General features: G+C 36.1%; 1 protein-coding gene across 1 annotated transcript; it reads right to left on the bottom strand.

The window, feature by feature from the left end:
- Nucleotides 1-12355: 12355 nt before the first annotated feature.
- Nucleotides 12356-13753, bottom strand: CHRM2 (cholinergic receptor muscarinic 2). Its single transcript, XM_068973169.1, has one exon. It carries the CDS (start codon nt 13751-13753, stop codon nt 12356-12358), a length of 1398 nt encoding a protein of 465 aa, XP_068829270.1.
- Nucleotides 13754-18875: the final 5122 nt, after the last annotated feature.

The raw sequence follows: 18875 nt of genomic DNA, 5'->3' as shown, positions 1-18875 counted from the left end.
TGGCAACCATAAATTCATTCTATAAGTCTGTGAGTCTCTTTCTATTTTGTAGGTTCATTTGTACCATTTCTTTTTATATCCTACATATAAGGGATGTCGTGATATTTCTCCTTTTCTGTCTGACTTACTTCACTCAGCATGACATTTTCTAGGTCCATCCACGTTGCTGCAAATGGCATTATTCATTCTTGTTAATGGCTGAGTAATACTCCATTGTATATACGGACCGCATCTTCATCTATTCTTCTGTCAATGGACATTTAGGTTGCTTCCAAGTCTTGGCTATTGTAAATAGTGCTGAAATGAACATGGGGGTGCACGTATCCTTTTGGATCATGTTTTTCTCCAGATATGTGTTTAGGAGTAGGACTGCAGGTCATATGGTAGCTCTATTTTTAGTTTTTTAAGGAAGCGCCATACTATTCCGTATAGTGGCTGTACTAATTTACATTTCCATCAATAGTGTAGGAGGGTTCCCATCTCTCTAAACTCTCTCCAGCACTTATTGTTTGTGGATTGTTTTGATGATAGCCATTCTAGTTATCATCTCATTGTATCTCATCAATGAGATACCATCTGATGTGGTATCTCATTATAGTTTTGATTTGTATTTCTCTAATAATTAGTGATGTTGAACATCTTTTCATGTGCTATTGGCCATCTGTATGTCTTTAGAGAAATGTCTATTTAGATCTTCAATGAATTTGGCAAAATTCCATGTTACAAATTAATACACAGAAATCTGTTGCATTTCTACATACTAACAACAAAAGATCAGAAAGAGAAATTCAAGAAACAATTTCATTTATCATCAGATCAAAAAGAATAAAATGCTTAGGAATAAACCTATCTAAGGAGACAAAAGATTTGTTCTCCAAAAACTATAAGACGCTGATGAAGGAAATCAAAGAAGACATAAACAGGTGGAAAGATATATCATGTTCATGGATTGAAAGAAATGACTATATTGTCAAAATGACTATACAACCCAAGGCAATTTACAGATTCAGTGCAATCTCTATCAAGTGGCCAATGGCATTTTTCACAGAACTAGAACAAAAAAATCTCAAAATTTGTTTGGAAACACAAAAGACCCTAAGTAGCCAAAGCAATACAGAACAAAAAAAAAAAAAAAAAGGAGCTGGAGGAATCAGGCTCCCTAACTTCAGGCTATATTACAAAGCTACAGTCATCAAAACAATATGAAGCTGGCACAAAAGTAGACATATAGATCAATGGAACAGAATGGAAAACCCAGAAACAAGCCCATGCACCTATAGGCAATTAATCTATGACAAAAGAGGCAAGCCTACACAATGCTGGAAAGACAGTCCCTTCAACAAATGGTTCTGAGAAAATGGGACGGCCACATGTAAATAATTACATTAGATCATTCCTTAACTACATACACAAAAATAAGCTCAAAATGGATTAAATACCTAAGTGTGAGAGCAGACATTATAAAACTCCTAGAGGAAGACACAGCCAGAATGCTCTCTGATGTAAATTGTAGCAACATCTTTTTCGACCCATCTCTCAGAATCACAGAAATAAAAACAAAAATAAACAAAATGGGACCTTGTGGCTGCTGGGGGCCAGCGTGAGGGACTCCGCCCACGGCAAAGGTCATGAGGAAGGAGGCTTGGCATACCCAAAGGCGTGATCAAGCCTCAGGAAACACCCATTCCCGAGCATCTACCCCAAAACCAGAGTCTGTTTTATGCGCTCACCTACACCTCTGACTTTACGGGGGGCTCTCCCCCATCACCATTTCTCTCAGAGAAGGAGTAAACGTGCAGCTCCAAGGCAATAAAAATTCCTGGGCGTGACAAGAGTGTTTCAGCTTACAGACTCCTCTGAAGGTTATCTAGCCCACCTGTATAGGTTCGTCCGGCCACATGTGATTGTTTACAGCCTCCCAATCTGAGAGGCATGAGATGTTTTAGACTTACTAAAGGCAAATTCTTTTGGGGAGTTAGAAATTATTAGTATAGTGGGTTGGTTAGGGTTATATTGGTGAAGGTTTTTTCATTTGTTGTGTCAATAATTGCTGCTAATTCCCTGCTCTGGGTGGGACAAGGATGTCTCAGGTCAAACCTCTCTGCTGACAGACTAGCTTGTGTGACAGGATTATCCATACTCCTGCCACATGATTGTTTACTACCTCTTAGCCATAAACAGCACAGAGAGTTTTGGAGTATTTTGAGAGTCTTAATTAGCATAGGGCTTTTTCTTCTTGTTGAGTCAATGATTGCTGCCAGGCCTCCATATCCGTAGGCACCTAGGAATATATTAATCAATGTATTTGGAATATAGAAAAGGAAATATAGTAGTTTTTGATGTTAGCAATACTAGACTTTTGAGTTAATGGATTTTCTCTTTTGTAATAGATCACTGTGCTTTGTTATAAATCACTATGTCCTTGCTATGTAAAAATGTAACTTTATCACTATCTTAAGACTAAATAGATCTTAAGGGGAGCATTGGTGAAAGGATTTTCATTTGTTGGGCTGATGTTTGCTGCTAAATCTCCATGTTCCCTGCCCTTATAATGAATATAACTAACATATAGGAGAAATAAGTATTAATCTTTAAGCATATAGGAGAAATAAGTATTAACCTTTAAGATTAATCATGTTAACCTTGGGTTAGATAAATTCCTTTCTTGATTGTAACTCACTACACCTTCACCCTATAGGAATGTAACTTTATATGGAAGGTGGTGCCTGGTTTAAGAAAAAACACCTTTGGAATAAATAAGTTTTTTGGTTATCAGAAATAAAGGATCATAAAATGTCAGCGGGTCTCACTCATGGCCAAAAGATGATGTAATATCCCTAAGACCTTTTTTATACATTTATGTGAAGCACCTGATTTTGATAAAGGTCAGGACTGCTGACCCCCGCATGACTCTGTATTCATCCCTATGTGTAACAAAAGGTATATAAGCAAACCCCAAAATAAAGAAATCGGGTCAGTTTCCAGAAAAAAAAAAAAAAAAAAGACAGATTCCCCTGTGTCGCTTCTTTCTTGCTCCCGTTTTTCTGGCTGAATTCCCATCTGGAGCATGGATGCTATTCCACGTAATCCAAGTTATTCAGCCTCTTTTTCTCCACTAATCTTCCTACTACACTATCCGTTTCTAAGCTCTCTATATATCTGTAATTAAATATGTATTTTTTCCAAGGACGCCAACTCCGTCCCCACCTTCGAATCACCCTGGATCCACCGGGGCTGGACCCCGGCATGTTGCTCAGCTGGTAAAGAATCTGCTTGCAATGTGGGAGACCTGGGTTCAATCCCTGGGTTGGCAAGATCTCCTGGAGAAGGGAAAGGCTACTCACTCCAGTATTTTGGCCTGGAGAATTTCATGAACTGTATAGTCCATGGGGTTGGAAACAGTCAGACATGGCTGAGTGACTTTCACTTTCACTTCATTTTCACTTATACTCAAAAGCTTTCACACAGCAAAGGAAACAATAAACAAAATGAAGACAGCCCTCACACTAGGAGAAAATATTTGAAAATGATGTGACCAATATGGGATTAGTCTCCAAAATTTACAAACAGCTTATGATACTTAACAGCATCAAAACAAATCATCTACTCAAAAAATGGGAAGAACATCTAAATGTTTTTTAATGTAAGATTTTTTAAAAGACTAAGACTCTACACCATGTTTATATTTCTCTCTAATGAATTTCATATTTGTTACTCTTAAATAAAAAAGCAAAGCAGTGGATTCAAGAAAGATACCAGGTTCCCTTGTCATGACAGGTTTTCAGGAATCATTAAAGCTGATGTAACCGTATCATCCTAGTTTGCCTGTTACATAAACTAACCTGTACCTGGTCAAGGAAAACTATTTGTCTGTTAAAATTGGCTTGCTCATAGACATGTGCACATTGAACATAAGCTTTTTTTCATCATGTTTTAAAATCAGACTTTTGTTCTTCCTCAGTCCTCCCAAGCTTGTGATCATACAGAGCTTCTCACACACTGTCTTCAAAAAAGTCTTGGCAGGCTTCCAGATTTCTGTCTAATACTGAATCATGACAAGTTCCCAGCTGATGGCAGTGTCTGCTCATATCCCCACAGGGCCTGGTTTAAGACCAGGTACACTGACCAGACCTCTTCACAGGTCCACCCCCTTGTGAACGGCTATGAGAGGGCCCACAAGACCACAGAGGTAATCAATACCGTGCTCTTCAGTAATAATTACAAATGGAAACCATCCTCTATGAAGCATTTTAAAAAAAATTTGTAGCTATTCTTTTGCCCATTGTCCATATTTTTGCTCTGTTGTTTTGTTTTGATATTTAAAGCATATGTATCATTAACAGCAGTTTTCAAAAATTATTTTTGCTTTCTGGTGTAGCAATGTCAACCCCAGCAAAAATCAAAACAAGTGCCAGGGAAACAATAATTTTTGTGTTTGCCTCTGAAAATATTTATAAAAATTGCTTTTAAAGCAATGTTAGTGAAGACTTTACCAAAAATATCAAAAAGAGATGAAGAAAGTAAAAATTTTTTAAAAAAATTACAGAGAAATTGGGAAAAGAAAAGAATTTCTATTAAATAGGTATTGCTATTCTTTGAGAGAGCTTAAAGGTTAAGATTTTTTAAAATCTCACTGGAATTTCTTATTTTATTGCTCTTTGTTCAGTCTCAATTTTATTCCTTTCAGTTATTTTTTCTGTTTAAGTAAAAACATTGTTTTAGATTATTACTTCTATGTAGGGTTAGAAAAAGTAAAATGGCTTTATTCAGCCATTTACTATCTGGCCTTTAAATGATCTCTTGTACTTTATTCATAAGCAGAATAATGATAATACTGAGAAAAGCAAAAATAATCTGGTGGATAGTTTTCCTTTTCCTGGAAGATGAGACTTGCATTCCAGTCTTGTTTGTTTTTCAGGATAACAGACATTTTGAATATTTGACCATCTGTTGCATATTCAAAGTAAATATCACTCCTAAGTTTTTATATCATTCAGAGGTATAAAGAGCTATAAACCTAAAAAAGAATGTCTGAGAGGGATTTTGGAAGGAATGTGCTGAGAAATTGTCACTTTTTTTCTTGGACTCAGCTCTTTAGATAGTCACATTGGTATTAAAAGCATCATGTTGTACAGCTGTAGACTGTTTGGAGGCACCCATCACGAAGATATGTATTTGTAGATGTGCCTTCCAGGTGCTATAGTGTGTTTTGGGCACCTTTTTTCACCATGACCCCATGTAGTCATGGGCATGCACTGAAGAGATGGCTTTTGGGTTACTGGTGGCAGACACAAAGCTAAGGCTCATAAGATCCTAAAGGTTATGAGAAAATTCTTCAGTTTACTGGCCATAGCACAGAGGAGATAGATTTTTTTCCTTCAATATCATTTGGCTGACCTGAGGGTTCAGTATCTTCTCTAGCAGAGTTTCAAATGCTTTTGGAAGTAGCAGAAAGTTTATGCCTCTGGGCACCCTCAAGATATATAGTACAAGGTAAAACGTGTGTTTGTATGCATGTGTATTTTTGGATACATATCTGTGTACCACTGTGTGTGTGTCTGTGTGCCTGAATATGTATGACTGTGTATGTATATTAAGAGGAGGTTGAAGAAAGAAAAGTGAAAGTGAAAGCTGCTCAGTTGTGTCTGACTCTTTGTGACCCCCTGGACTATACAGGTCCATGGAATTCTCCAGGCCAGAATCCTGGAGTGGTTAGCCTTTCCCTTCTCCAGGGGATCTTCCCCACCCAGGGATCGAACCCAGGTCTCCTGCATTACAGGTGGATTCTTGACCAGCTGAGACACCAGGGAAGCTCAGAGGTTGAAGAATTCCTTCTAAATTCCCAATTAATTACCATTAATTCTAAATGATGTAATAATGGAATGATTTATTTTGAATACACTTATGAGGAGAATGTGTCTGCATACATATCTATGCAAAAATACATGATATAGGACATCATATAAAGTGTATGTCTGAAGTATCTTTTATTGGAGATATCACAGAATTCAAGCATTTGCTGTTTTTATCTTTAAAGATTTGATATGTTAGTTTATCTTTATGTGAATATATCAATATTATTATTTTAAAACTCTGATGTTAAGATCATGGCAAAGTTTCTCAAGAGATAGAAAATATGAAGAATCTATTTATAAGTAGGCAATAGACTTTATGACCAATAAAAACTTTCCTTCCATGTGGATATTTTTTTTCATATAGTATTCTCTTTCTTTTTTTGGTGGATAATGTTTTAAATGTAAATTTTTACCATAAATAATAGATGCTTTGCTAGTTATCATAATGCTTTGGTAAAACTTTTCATTAGACTCAAAAGTCAGTTGTTCTAAAAGTGCAGTCCTCATCAGGATCATTTGGTAATTTATCAGAAACCCAGATTCTCATATCACACCTCAGATCTACTAACAAGGCTCAACAATCTGGAGGTGATTCTATTGCAGGCTAAAATTTGAGAACTGCTGACATAAGGCATAGTATAATACAGCCCTAGTAAAGATACTCATACCATCACAAATGTTAAGTACCCGGTCTACATACAAGAGCAGTAAGAAAAGCAAGACTTACTGTGCTGAAGATAATTAAAGATAAAGTGAATTATAACTTTTTAATATATAAATCATCCAACTACTATCCAGATTTAAATCATCCACTTCAGCAACCCATAATAATTCTTTCCAGACACAGACACAATCTATTCACTAACACCAGACTTCCTTGGCAGTTCAGGGATTAAGACTCCATGCTCCCAATGCAGAGGGCATAGGTTCGATCCTTGGTCAGGGAACTAAGATCCTGTATACTAAATAGCATGGCCAAAAAAAAAGTGGACGAGCTATTCAGTAACACCATCACTTATGTTATAGTACTAACTTGAAAACAATACTCATTAAAAAAAAAATCCTTCAAGATGAAGGATTTTTTCAAACCTATCCGCATTATCAGTAAATGTATAATTTAAGTATTCAGATGAGCTTCTGGGTAAATGGTGCAAGTACCTGTTTGTCTTCATGGTTTCCCATGACTTTCTGTGCATGTGTTTAAGCAGTCAAAGAATAGACATTCTAGAATGTCACTACTTAATAAATATCTATCTATATTCTACAACTTACCACATTATGCTTCCTCCATTTTTGGCTGAAAAAGACATATATGCTATAAAGTGCAAGTTTCTTCATTATGATGGCAAGATGTTTTTCTCCCCTCAGTATTTTCAACCACCTAGTCAGGAAGAGCATTTGACAATTCATCAATACAGTATTCAATTCAAATTCTAAAAAAATTAAATGAGAACGTTTCACTGGAACAATAATAAGTTAATGACAATCAATAGAAAACATCATTTTTCTTTCTTTCTAGAAATTATTTTGATTTACATAAGAAACAGTAATTCACAAGGGTGGAAACTGTGAGACAGAAGGCACAATTTCCGAAGTGGGTAGCCATCCGATAATGCCATGAAATTCAAAGAAAACTAGAGTTCACTGAAAAATGTATTTCTCATTTCATGCCTTGGAATATAAAGACTAACACGAATCTTTCAAATATTCAGTGTTTATGCTTTTCCTATTAAAATACAAGTGCCTCTTGAGACTTCATGTCCACTATCATTTAATGTCGTAAAATTTGCTAAGTATGGACTCGTGCTAATGGGCCAAAGAAAACATTCTGTGGAATGTGGGTAGGTAGTTGAGTGGGCACCAAGGGAAGGATGAGAACTGCTATGGAGAAGATGTAGGACACTTAGAAACAGCCATATGTTTTGTTATTTCTTAGAGACACTTTCAACATCATACTATATCACAACTTTTTGGCATTAGTGTATGGGATGCTGTATTGCCCCCAGACTGAAAAGAGTGGTTTCTAACAAACAATGCTTGTGCAATTCTTCCTTGTTTTTCAAAGTGTAAAACATTTTGAAGGTCATCCATTCCTCCCAGGATGATTATTTTTTATTTCACAAAAATCAGTTAATTTGGAGGAGAGCAAAGCTGTATGTCAATGAACTGGTTGCAATCTCATCAGGCAATCAGACGTGAGATCAACACAGCTGTTGGAACCGAAACAGCCAGGAAGATTATAGTTAGAGGACTATCAGGAACACAGAGGCAAAAAGCATTGTTGTCATATGGGGTGACACCAGCAAAGATTTATTAACATATTCCTCCAAGAGATATTTAAAATAAGTGCTATGTTTTCAAAGATTATAAAACAGTATAGTAGTACTATGGGTAGAGTTTGGGTTGTTCTTTAATGTCTCCCTTCAAAAGCAAATACTTTCTTTTAAAATTAGGTGTATAAAATCTACCTTTGTCACTCTGAAGCCACAAACACCATATTACATACTCAGATTTTGTGTATAATATATTTATTTGCATACAGAAATATGTATTTCTATTATACATTTTATTACTTTATTTATAGAATATGTATATTAAGCGTACAGCATATTCCAGGAAGATACATTAAATATGCACACAGTTCATGCTGTAGCGTGCACCCTTTTAAGAGAAGCATATTTGAGAGGCAAGGTATTGTATATACATGCTGAAAATACACTTTGCACAATTCATCCAGCTTTGGGTGCTTCCCTAATCTATTTGCAACATCAGTGCTGTGGTTGTTGAAAGGGATACTATCAAACTGGGGAAAAGGCAACTATCAGTGAACTAGTAGGAGAAAATAAAAGTAGATTGCATTTCTAAGTATATGTTGCCATCATTTTGAACTCCCATCTCCCCCAATGTCATTTCTTTAGGGTCAAAAAGCAGTGAATGGACAAAGAGCCAGGAGTATGTGGAAACTCCAGCTATAACATTCACCAGAAAGCATATCCTACGTGACTTATTATATTGATGATTTTGTCCTACCACTTGGGGAGGTGGCATTAAATTAATGATGAACCGGGAAAAAGGCAATCATTTCTTTTTTCAAGAAATGAACTGGCTTTTTCACATTCTTAAGCTCTTCTTATAAGACCACTCTGGGATATTTACATTATTGCTATGAGGAAAGAAGAAATTCTTGACAGATATTTACCTTTCCAGTGAAGATAAAGGAGATGAATCGTGTTGTTTTTGAAAGAGGCTCTTAATGTTTTTGAGAGGAAAAACAGCAGCTCCAATAGACAGTGACCATATCAACTGCAGCCATTTTAATAGCCAGTTACTTCAATTAACTGGACTCCGTGCAATCCTAACTGGACATTTAAATGCTGGAAACAATGTGTTGTGTGCGTGGTATGGTGATTTGGGAAATGCAGATGTGTCTTGTGTTCCCAATCTGTAAATTACAAACACACCAGACTCAATGGATGACAGTGGTGTCTGGTACATGGTTGGTGAAATTACCTTTTTCAAACAGATGAACAATTTGCATTGATGTCCTAATAGAGATACAGGATTATTTTCCCCACTTATATAAAGCAAGCTCTAGAATCCCTTAAAACAGGATTTCTCAACTTTGACTCTGCTGACATTTTGTACCAAAAGAATCCTTAGTTGTGGGGTCTATCCTGTGCATTGTAAGCTGTTCAGTAACATCCCCAGAGCCTAGTCACTAGATGCCAATAGAGCTCCTTCGAGTTGTGACAACCAAAAACATTCCCACACATTGTTAAATGTCCCCTGGGAGGCAAAATGGTCCCTGGCTGGGAGCCACTGAAATAAACAAATCCAGTAAATAGTTAATGCAAGCCTCTGGATACAGTCTCCACATCATTCTAATCATCTACTATTTTCAGTATTCTTTTCACTTTTTCTGATTCCAGTTGACAAAGCATCCATGACGTATCAGTCTATATTCAACTCCTTTCTTTAATTTTTGGTGATTTCTTTTTCAATAAGGTTGCGGTAGATATGGTGAAGATCAAGAACAGAAGAAAGGAAAAGACGCAATGGCAATGGAGAGTTAGAGGCAGTTTGATTCATGATGAGTTGGATTGTTAGAGGAGACCAAAAAAGACCCAAATCCAGAATCCTCAATCCTTGAATCCAAAGAGTTCAACCCAACTAAAGCTGAATCTACATCGTAACAGCACAAGTTAATACGTGAAATATTCAGCCAGTCAATTGTTTTGTATACAAGAAACCAAACAGCACATTTGCTTGATGTACTTTCCCCCCAATTGATGCGTTTACTTGAAAAAAAAAAACAAAAATAAATATGGATTTAAAATGTAAAAGTTTATATTAAGGTAGAATAAAGATACCAGTATGAACTGATGCTGTATGTTTATAAATAGAAGATTTGGTTGGGAGGAATGACTGAAGTTATTGAACCAGAAAGTTATTTTTATAAAGGATAACTTATGTACAAAAATTATTGGCACTTTGCTTCTTACTAATTGTTCTTTTTTGTTGTTATTTGCTTTGTGCTTTTTTTGTCAGCTCTCAAAATTGTTGAGATGCCATCAGTGAGGCAAGTCACACAAAACAGTTCTAATTAAAGTGCTAAAGTCTAATACTGACAAATTCATCATGCAACTCACATGGATACTACTGATCAAGATATCATAGAGCCCATAAACCTAAAATGCAAAATATGAAATTTGAAAGGGGTTTTATAAATTTAATTTCTATTGATTGAACAATCTTAGAAAATCTGATTGGAAGACTATAGGAAATACTGTAAGAAAAAAAGTTGAAGGGTAAAAATAACTAAGCTTGAATCAGTATAATTGTATATTTATTTGGGATCCCAATAAAAATGTCTATCTTAGATAGACAAGGGTAATTGTTCCTGATATGACTTTTCTATTGTCTAGAATTTAAAAATGGTGAGAAGTGGCGTAGGTACAATAAAAAATCATACACACACAGGTTAATCATTCCTGATACGATTTTTCTGTGGTCTAGAATTAAAATATGGTGTGAAGCGGCACAGGTGCAGCCACCTACTCTCTCTCAGGTTCTGTTGTGCTTGCTTGGCCCGTTTAGTTATCCATGACTTTCCTTCCATAAAGGTTACTACTTCTATCAACAGCATTTTGAAGTTAAAATACTTTAAGGGGAATTGACAATTTGAGGAATACAAAACACGTGGTTTCAGTAAATGTTCTCTATTTTTTTTTTCCCTCCACAGGTCATAAGACAGTTATAAATCTCACTTGACTATAAATTTAATATCATCCCTTCTCAAGCATTGAAGCGAAAGTTTTATTCTCTTGGGATTGACCCCAAAGTCATTGGTGTCATGTGAATAACTTAATCCTATTTAAGATTCCAGATGAATAAAGCAGCATCTTATTCCTGCTTGCAAAGGCTAAGAGTTCATGTTTTACAAGTTAGCATGTCATACACAGGTCAGGCAGATCAGGTTGAAACAGGATGCCCTTTCAACCTTCTATTTTATTATCTCAAAATTCACCTGGCCTCAGTAAAGTTTCTCTAAAAAAAAAAAAAAGAACATTGTTGAATTTGATGAAACCTCATTTAAAAAAGTTGACTTTGGTTTCTCAAGCATGTTTATATATTAGGTAGACTATTCTATTAAAATAAGGGGATTGTTTAGTATAAAACCAGATTGATGAAAATATTTCACATAAAGAATCATAAGTGAACTAAATCCTCACAGTTTTATACCTCCAAAGAATGCAAAAGACACAGTGGGCAGGGGTGAAATACCCTTTCTCCTGACTGTCTCTGTATTTACTCAAAGTCCTACAGATTTTGCACTTACACAGTGTAAAACACGGAAGTAAAAAATCCGATGCCATATGACAAAAATAATGATGCAATCTAGCTAAGTTTTTGTTTGTTTGCTCTCTTTTTGTGATGGGAAAGGGGAAAGATAAAAAAGATAAGCATTTATTATGTTGCAGTTCTCCACATAAAATCATAACAAAAGAATAATGTATGTTCAACACTCTGGAGGCCATTTCTACATCCTTTTTTGATCTTGTTTCTTCACTTCCCCATTGTATAATGGCTTTCTTTATGTTTAAGTCTCCAGGTTAGTTTGTAACTGTGGCCTTTCACTTGGGAACACAAAAATGAAAACACACAGTGAGGTTATTATTCTTTTTGTGCAGAGATAAAATTATAGATTCAGAAGCCCTTCTTCAAGAGAGTACAAGAAAGTATAGGTCACTTCTTAAATCCACAATTTCAACACGTCTCCTTTATGGTCTCATTGTTCCTCAACTGACAGGGTTTATAAGGTACAAGTTTCTCAAACTGGAGCATAGGCACCACAGAGTGTCACTGTTGGGCTCCTTAACTGCACATTCCATGATAAGACTATAAAGTGCAATGGCAGAGATTTGAAGACTAGGAGCTCTTTTGTTCTGTTTCCTTTCACGAGGCTCCCCTTGACTACCTTTCTTCTCTACAAAGATGCTTTACCTTGTAGCGCCTATGTTCTTATAATGACACATGAGAAGGTGTTTAAAGGTCTTCTTGAAGGTGGCATTACAAAGTGCATAGCAGGCAGGGTTGATAGTGCTATTGATGTAACAGAGCCAATAACCAATTGTCCACACTGTGTTGGGGATGCAGGGTGCACAAAAGGTGTTAATGAGCACCATGACATTGTATGGGGCCCAAGTGATGATGAAAGCCAACAGAATAGCCAAGATCGTCCTGGTCACCTTCTTTTCCCGGGAGGGAGGAGGCTTCTTTTTGGCAGGCTGCTTAGTCATTTTCACAATCTTGCGAGCAACGATGTTCTGTTTTTCATCTCCATTCTGACCTGAAGAACCAACTAGCTCCACGGTGGTATTAGTTGGGGTACATGAGTCACCTTTTGGGGTCTTGGTGACAATTCTGATGCACGTTTGCTTTGAGTTCTCATCTTTGGAATGGCCCACAGAAGTGGAAACTGTGTTTTCGTCCTGGGTTATTTCATCATCTCTCATATTAGAGGCAACAGCACTGACTGAGGTGGAATCATTGGAGCTCTCTTTCTCCTCCCCCTGGACACAGTTTTCAGTTACAGCATCTCTAGGAGTTTTGCCATTCTGGATTTTGTTGTGCTCCAAGCCATCATCACTCCCAGGCATGTTGTTGTTGTTTGGCTTCACTATCCTTCCTTGAACCAGACTTGGAGAAACTGGATCTTGGTTGGCCACAGGCTCCTTCTTGTCCTTCTTGATCCTACTCTTACTGGCGCGGGATATGTGCCAGTATAACACAGTCATGATGATCACAGGCAAATAGAAGGCTGCAATGGCCGTGCCAAAGGTGACAGCCGCATTGGAAAAAAACTGAATGTAGCATTCCCCATCCTCCACAGTTCTCACCCCTACGATGAACTGCCAGAAGAGAATGGCTGGAGCCCAGAGGATAAAGGAGAGGACCCAGGCAGCTGCAATCATCATACCTGCCATTTTTGTGGTCCGCTTGACGGGATAAGTGAGTGGTTTCGTGACGCAGAAGTATCTGTCGAAGCTGATGATGAGCAGATTCATTACTGAGGCATTGCTGACCACGTAGTCCAGGGCAAGCCAAAGGTCACACACCACAGGTCCCAAAGGCCAGTAGCCAATCACAGTGTAAAGGGTATACAAGTTCATGGAGAAAACACCAATGATGAGGTCAGCACAGGCCAAGCTGAACAAAAAGTAATTGTTGACAGTCTGGAGGTGGCGATTGACTTTAATGGAGACCATGACCAGGATGTTCCCAATAATGGTCACCAAACTGAGGGACCCAGCCACAAGGACAATAAAAACCACTTCAAATGTCTTATAAGGACTGGTCAGAGCCACATTGTTAGAGGAGTTTGTTGAGTTATTCATTTTGTGTTCTCTAATCAGTAGCCAAGTAGTCAAAAAACATTTAAACCTGTAGGGAAATAGAATAAAATTAACAAATATATAATATAAACACTGCTTTAAAATACATCAATTTTCTCCCTTTTGAACCATATTTTTTACTCCAAAATCTTCCTTATTCCTCCTACATGTTTATTGTGACTACCTACCTCAGTCCCCCGCATAAAAAGCAAAACTTCCAATGAAGGATTCTAAAGATCCTTTCAGGCTGGCAAAGCATTCGAAGTATGATAACATTTTGAATGTGTTCATATCTAAAACTGAATATCTGTCATAAGTGAATTTAACTGAGCATAGTATTGATGAATTGAACTAAATAGGCCAAAATTGCACATAAAACTTTCCAAAGCACCAAGAGCTTTCTGGTGTAGACATAAAGACTAATATTTCAACAGGAGGACAGAATTGTGGAGGAAGTTTAAAACAGGTATTGAGTGTGTGACTTTTATAGTCAATATTAAGTGTGTGACTTTTTCCACCTGGCTGCTCTTTTTCATAATAATACTGATAATGATAATAATAAAGGAAAGATAATCATGATACTTTATTAGCCAATGCATTCCCCCAATGAGTATTATTTTTTCTGATCTTCATTTTACACTTGTAGTTAGTGTCCCATAGTTAGCATATTCTTTGTAGTTAGCAATATTCCATATCCTAAAAAAAAGAAGTTATTTATTAAATGTATATTGATACGATTATACCATTTTTTGAATTTTTTTCAAATCAGTGCCAAGTCCATCATCTTATTGTTCTTTCAGGCAAATCTTTGATACAGTCCGGCTAGAATTTTGATTTGTTTGGCAGAACAGGAAACTGAAGCTTGGAAAGACTGAGTAATTTATACAGGGTCACATATTAGGTCAGTGATAGAGATAAGACTATGAACCTTAGTTTGTTCAACCATTCACTCATTCACTCTGTCCTCACATTTCTATTAAGCAACTCTGGATTAAGCACTGTGCTATACTCTGGGTATTCCTTGATGATTAAGACAAGGTCCTTGCCTCTGAGAGGCATATGCTTTGGTGGCACGATGGGTTGGTAAAGAAGCAATTATTAAACTGGAGTGCACTTTCTGTTGCCCAACCCTATTGTGTTTAAATAAACACACGTTCACCATTTTCAGATAATACCACTGAAGTCTGGGGACAATTGAGCAATCTTTCATAAGGGACATAGGAAAGAAAGCTGAGTTTATCAAATGAGCTATGACACGTTTCTGGAAACACAACATCTGAAGGAAAAAGTAGCTCATGTTGACAAAATCAACCAGTTGTGTGGATCAGAAAGCATTATTGAGAAATTACTTATTGAAATTTTGAGATTCAGAAATCTCCACTCAGGTCCCACTACTTAAAAATAAATATGGATGGCACCGTGGTGTTCCCTGAAACTCATGTAGGAAATCAACAGCTAAGCACCTTCATAGTACAAATAGCATCTAAACAATTGGATTATTCTTAGAAAGCAAGTTATCTTTAAGTATTTTTTTTTAAAACAAACAGTGACTTAGGAGGAGTTTGGCCTCAATAAATAAGACCCAAAATTCAGAGGTCATAAGGAAAATATATGTAATTTTTGCATGGAAGAGTAAAAATAAAAATTGGGAAACAATATTTGTAAAAGCACATGATTACAAAGTTACCTCATCTCCTTAATATAAAAAGCTATGAAATGAAATAAGGAAAGATGAAAAGACTAACAATCTAAAACAATGACATACAGTTAGATCAATGATAAATTAAATGCGAATATTTAATCATGTGAAAAGATATTCAACCTCACAATTTAAAAATGCAAGCATGTTGTCATTAGGAGTTGGTTTAGTCACCCCTGGACCAACCATTCTGACACTAAGTCATCATTCTAAGGCTCCTTCAGAATCAAAGACACCCAAATCAGTCACCCAAAGACAAATTAATATAGACTAAGAAAAAATGCAAACACAAACATTGGAAACCATTTCTTCATCTGCCTTTCTTAAAATTATTGGATGTTACTGGTTGGACTATTGGGGTAATTTCCTTGGAGGGAAACATATAATATCTCTGCAAATGTAAATACACGTATTAAAATTAAAAATGGAGAAAAACTTGTCACATGAATACTACATATAGGAGTTTATATTTCAGCTATAGTTATAAAAATGTGCAAGAGGTCTACTCAAGGATGTCTTTTCAGAAAAATTATAGCAAAAAAAAAAAAAGACAACTAGAAACACTAAAAGAATTCATTGACAGAGGTCTCATCATACATTTCTTAAGGAAGACATAAGGAATTTGAATTTAATCTCTAAGTCATGGAGAAACTTTGAAAAGTTTAACAAGGAAAATAGTTTTGATGGGATGGAACTTACTGCATTTTATTCCAAAATTCTCCATATTTTGCTTTACTTGTTTCTAGCGAATCCTATTACCATCAAGTTAAAATTCTGAGCCATCTCCTGGCCTCCTGCCTCTCCCACACCTCTTGCAGCCATGACCTGTCAACTCTACCTCTTAAGTATCTTTTGCAATTGTACCTTGTTCCCATTTTCAGTCCCATTTCCTTATATTAGGTCCTACTTACTTGTATGCTTAAAATAATTAGGTCTTTGATAAAATTTATAATCTTCCCCCCCTGCATCTTTCCAGAAGTATCTCAGAACTCCCCTAAATATCCCACGTGTGTGTGTGTGTGTGTGTGTGTGTGTGTGTGCGCGCGTGCGTGTTAAGTCACTTCAGTCATGTCTGACTCTTTGTGATGTTGTGGACTATAGCTTGGCAGGCTCCTCTGTCCATGGGATTCTCCAGGCAAGAATACTGGAGTGGGTTGCCATGCCTTCCTCCAGGGAATCTTCCCAATCCAGGGATCAAACCCACATCTCTTATGTCTCCTGTGTTGGCAGGCAGGTTATTTTTACCACTAGCACCACCTTTGAAGCCCTAAATATCTCACATTAAAGGCAATTGCATGAGAAATTATCTAAACATAACATTGTATGTAACGTCTTCATGCCATTTTCCATCCTGGTCTCCTATCTTGAAAGCATCTCCCCCACATCCCCTTATTTTATGGCCTCACATTTCTCACTTGTCTGCCTCCTATTCAGCCTTCAGGCATCATCAACGCTATGAAACCCTTTTGATAGCTCTTGGACTATTAATAGTTGTGTTTTTCCCCATCTCTGCTTCCATATCATGCTTCATATCATTTTATTCTGTTCTGTTACTCTTATTTGCCGATTTGTCTAGAGCTATTTGAATGTCAAGTGGAAAGCGGAGTTGATTATACTCCTTAGACTTTACGCAACATCCTCCTCGGTCTCTGCAAGGTCTTCATTTTAATTTTATCAATGTTTTCCTTCTTTTCATTTCTATTTCTCACATCCCCTTCCTCCTTTTCTCCTTTAGAACTTGTTCAAAATTGTCCAAGTTTCTTATACTATTTCTTTTGCTAGATATGCAACACTAGAAAATATAGATTTCCTGCCTTCTTATCTTAATTTACTAAATGATACTGTGTTCTAGGTGTTGTTTTGTTTCTTTTTATTTTCCACTCAATATCATGTTCTAATGTTGCTCCAGATATTTCAAATGTATTGCTCCTAATTCCATAGTAAGTAAATCATGGCATCTTTTCTTCTACATTTCTCTAGTGATGGGCATGCAGGTTGCAACCTCAAGCTGCTTGAAATAGTGCTGAAACTAAAATTTTCCTATTGTGTCATGGACTTGAGTTACAAATTTTGCTATCATATAAGCCTAAGTTAGGGACCAAGGCACTGGACAAAGGAGTGGGTATAAGCTTTCTTCTGACAACAGTCATATTATTCTCTTGGATAGCTGCAGAGGATCCTACTCCGACCAGGTAAGTTCCATTTCTTAATAAGCTTTAAGCAATTGCTATTATGCAGCATCCTAATATTTGCCAATCCCAGAAAGCCAACACGTAGTTTGTTTGTTTGTTTGTTTTTCTCTTAGTTTCTATTTCTCTGCTTGCTAGAAAGGCTGAGTGCTTTGTTTCATATAGTTAGCAGTCTTTCAGGTTTCAGTTTTTATAGATCCCTGTATATACTTTTGACCCTTATGGCACCGACTGATACACCATCTATGTATTTTTCTTTCGTCACTAAGAAAACAGTGAATTCTGACTTCTGAGTCTTGTAGCTCTACCGTCCAACTCACTGCCTCAAACATAACTGGTGCTCAAAATGTTTGTTGATTTAATATAGGATCAACAATTGTTATTGTTAATTCAACCCCTGTTTACCTAATCAGTGAAATTGTTTCAATAGCACTGCTTTTGGTCATTATTCATACAGTTGTTTATTCATGTAATTTACTTGAACAAAATAATTTCACTTATCCAATCATTATTCTAATGAGTCCTTATTAGATAATATAATAGTAAGATCAGAATTCTGACTTGTTTATAAACTTGCTTTTGTCTATTCATTAGATAAATTCATGGACATTTTTGGAAATGAGTTATGTGTACATTTAAAAATGTTCATTTTTTAATACTCTGATAGAAAAGTAACAAATATTTATTGTCCCAATATCTTTTTTGACACTTTATTCTTCACATTCATTCAAATAAAACATAGAGCAATATTTGTTTTATTTAAAATATTTTTGGTGGCTTCCTCTGGTGATTTCCTCTGGAGAATTTTATATATATATATATATTTACATTTATATTTATATATTTATATTTATATAAATATAAATATTTCCTCTGGAGAATTTTATATATATATATATATAAATACTTGAAAATAAACTAGCTTGATCTCTTATTTTATGGAAATAAGAAACTATAAGAATGAATAAGGGATTTCTTTCTCGCCATAACTTGTGCTAGTAACTATTATCATTCTGAAACTTTATAATAACATGAAGCTGCAAGATTCTCACTCTACCTTTTTCATATTGTTTATTTGGTAATTTATTCTTTCCCCTCTTCCTTTCCCTTCATATTGTTTACCATGAGCATGCTTTACATTTTCAACTAAAAAATATAACCTTGATTAAAAAAAAAATGCTAGGGTTCTAAACATATGTTATCTCACTTAGTATTAACATATAAACATGTAAAATTA

The sequence above is a fragment of the Capricornis sumatraensis genome, chromosome 5 (genome assembly GCF_032405125.1).
Source record: "Capricornis sumatraensis isolate serow.1 chromosome 5, serow.2, whole genome shotgun sequence".
NCBI lineage: Eukaryota > Metazoa > Chordata > Mammalia > Artiodactyla > Bovidae > Capricornis > Capricornis sumatraensis.
The sequence above is the reverse complement of the archived record's forward strand: the minus strand, read 5'-3'. Positions and strand labels throughout refer to the sequence as shown.

Bases quoted from the DNA above. Each gene is read 5' to 3' on its own strand.
- CHRM2 (XM_068973169.1), bottom strand. From the start codon at position 13,753: ATGAATAACTCAACAAACTCCTCTAACAATGTGGCTCTGACCAGTCCT.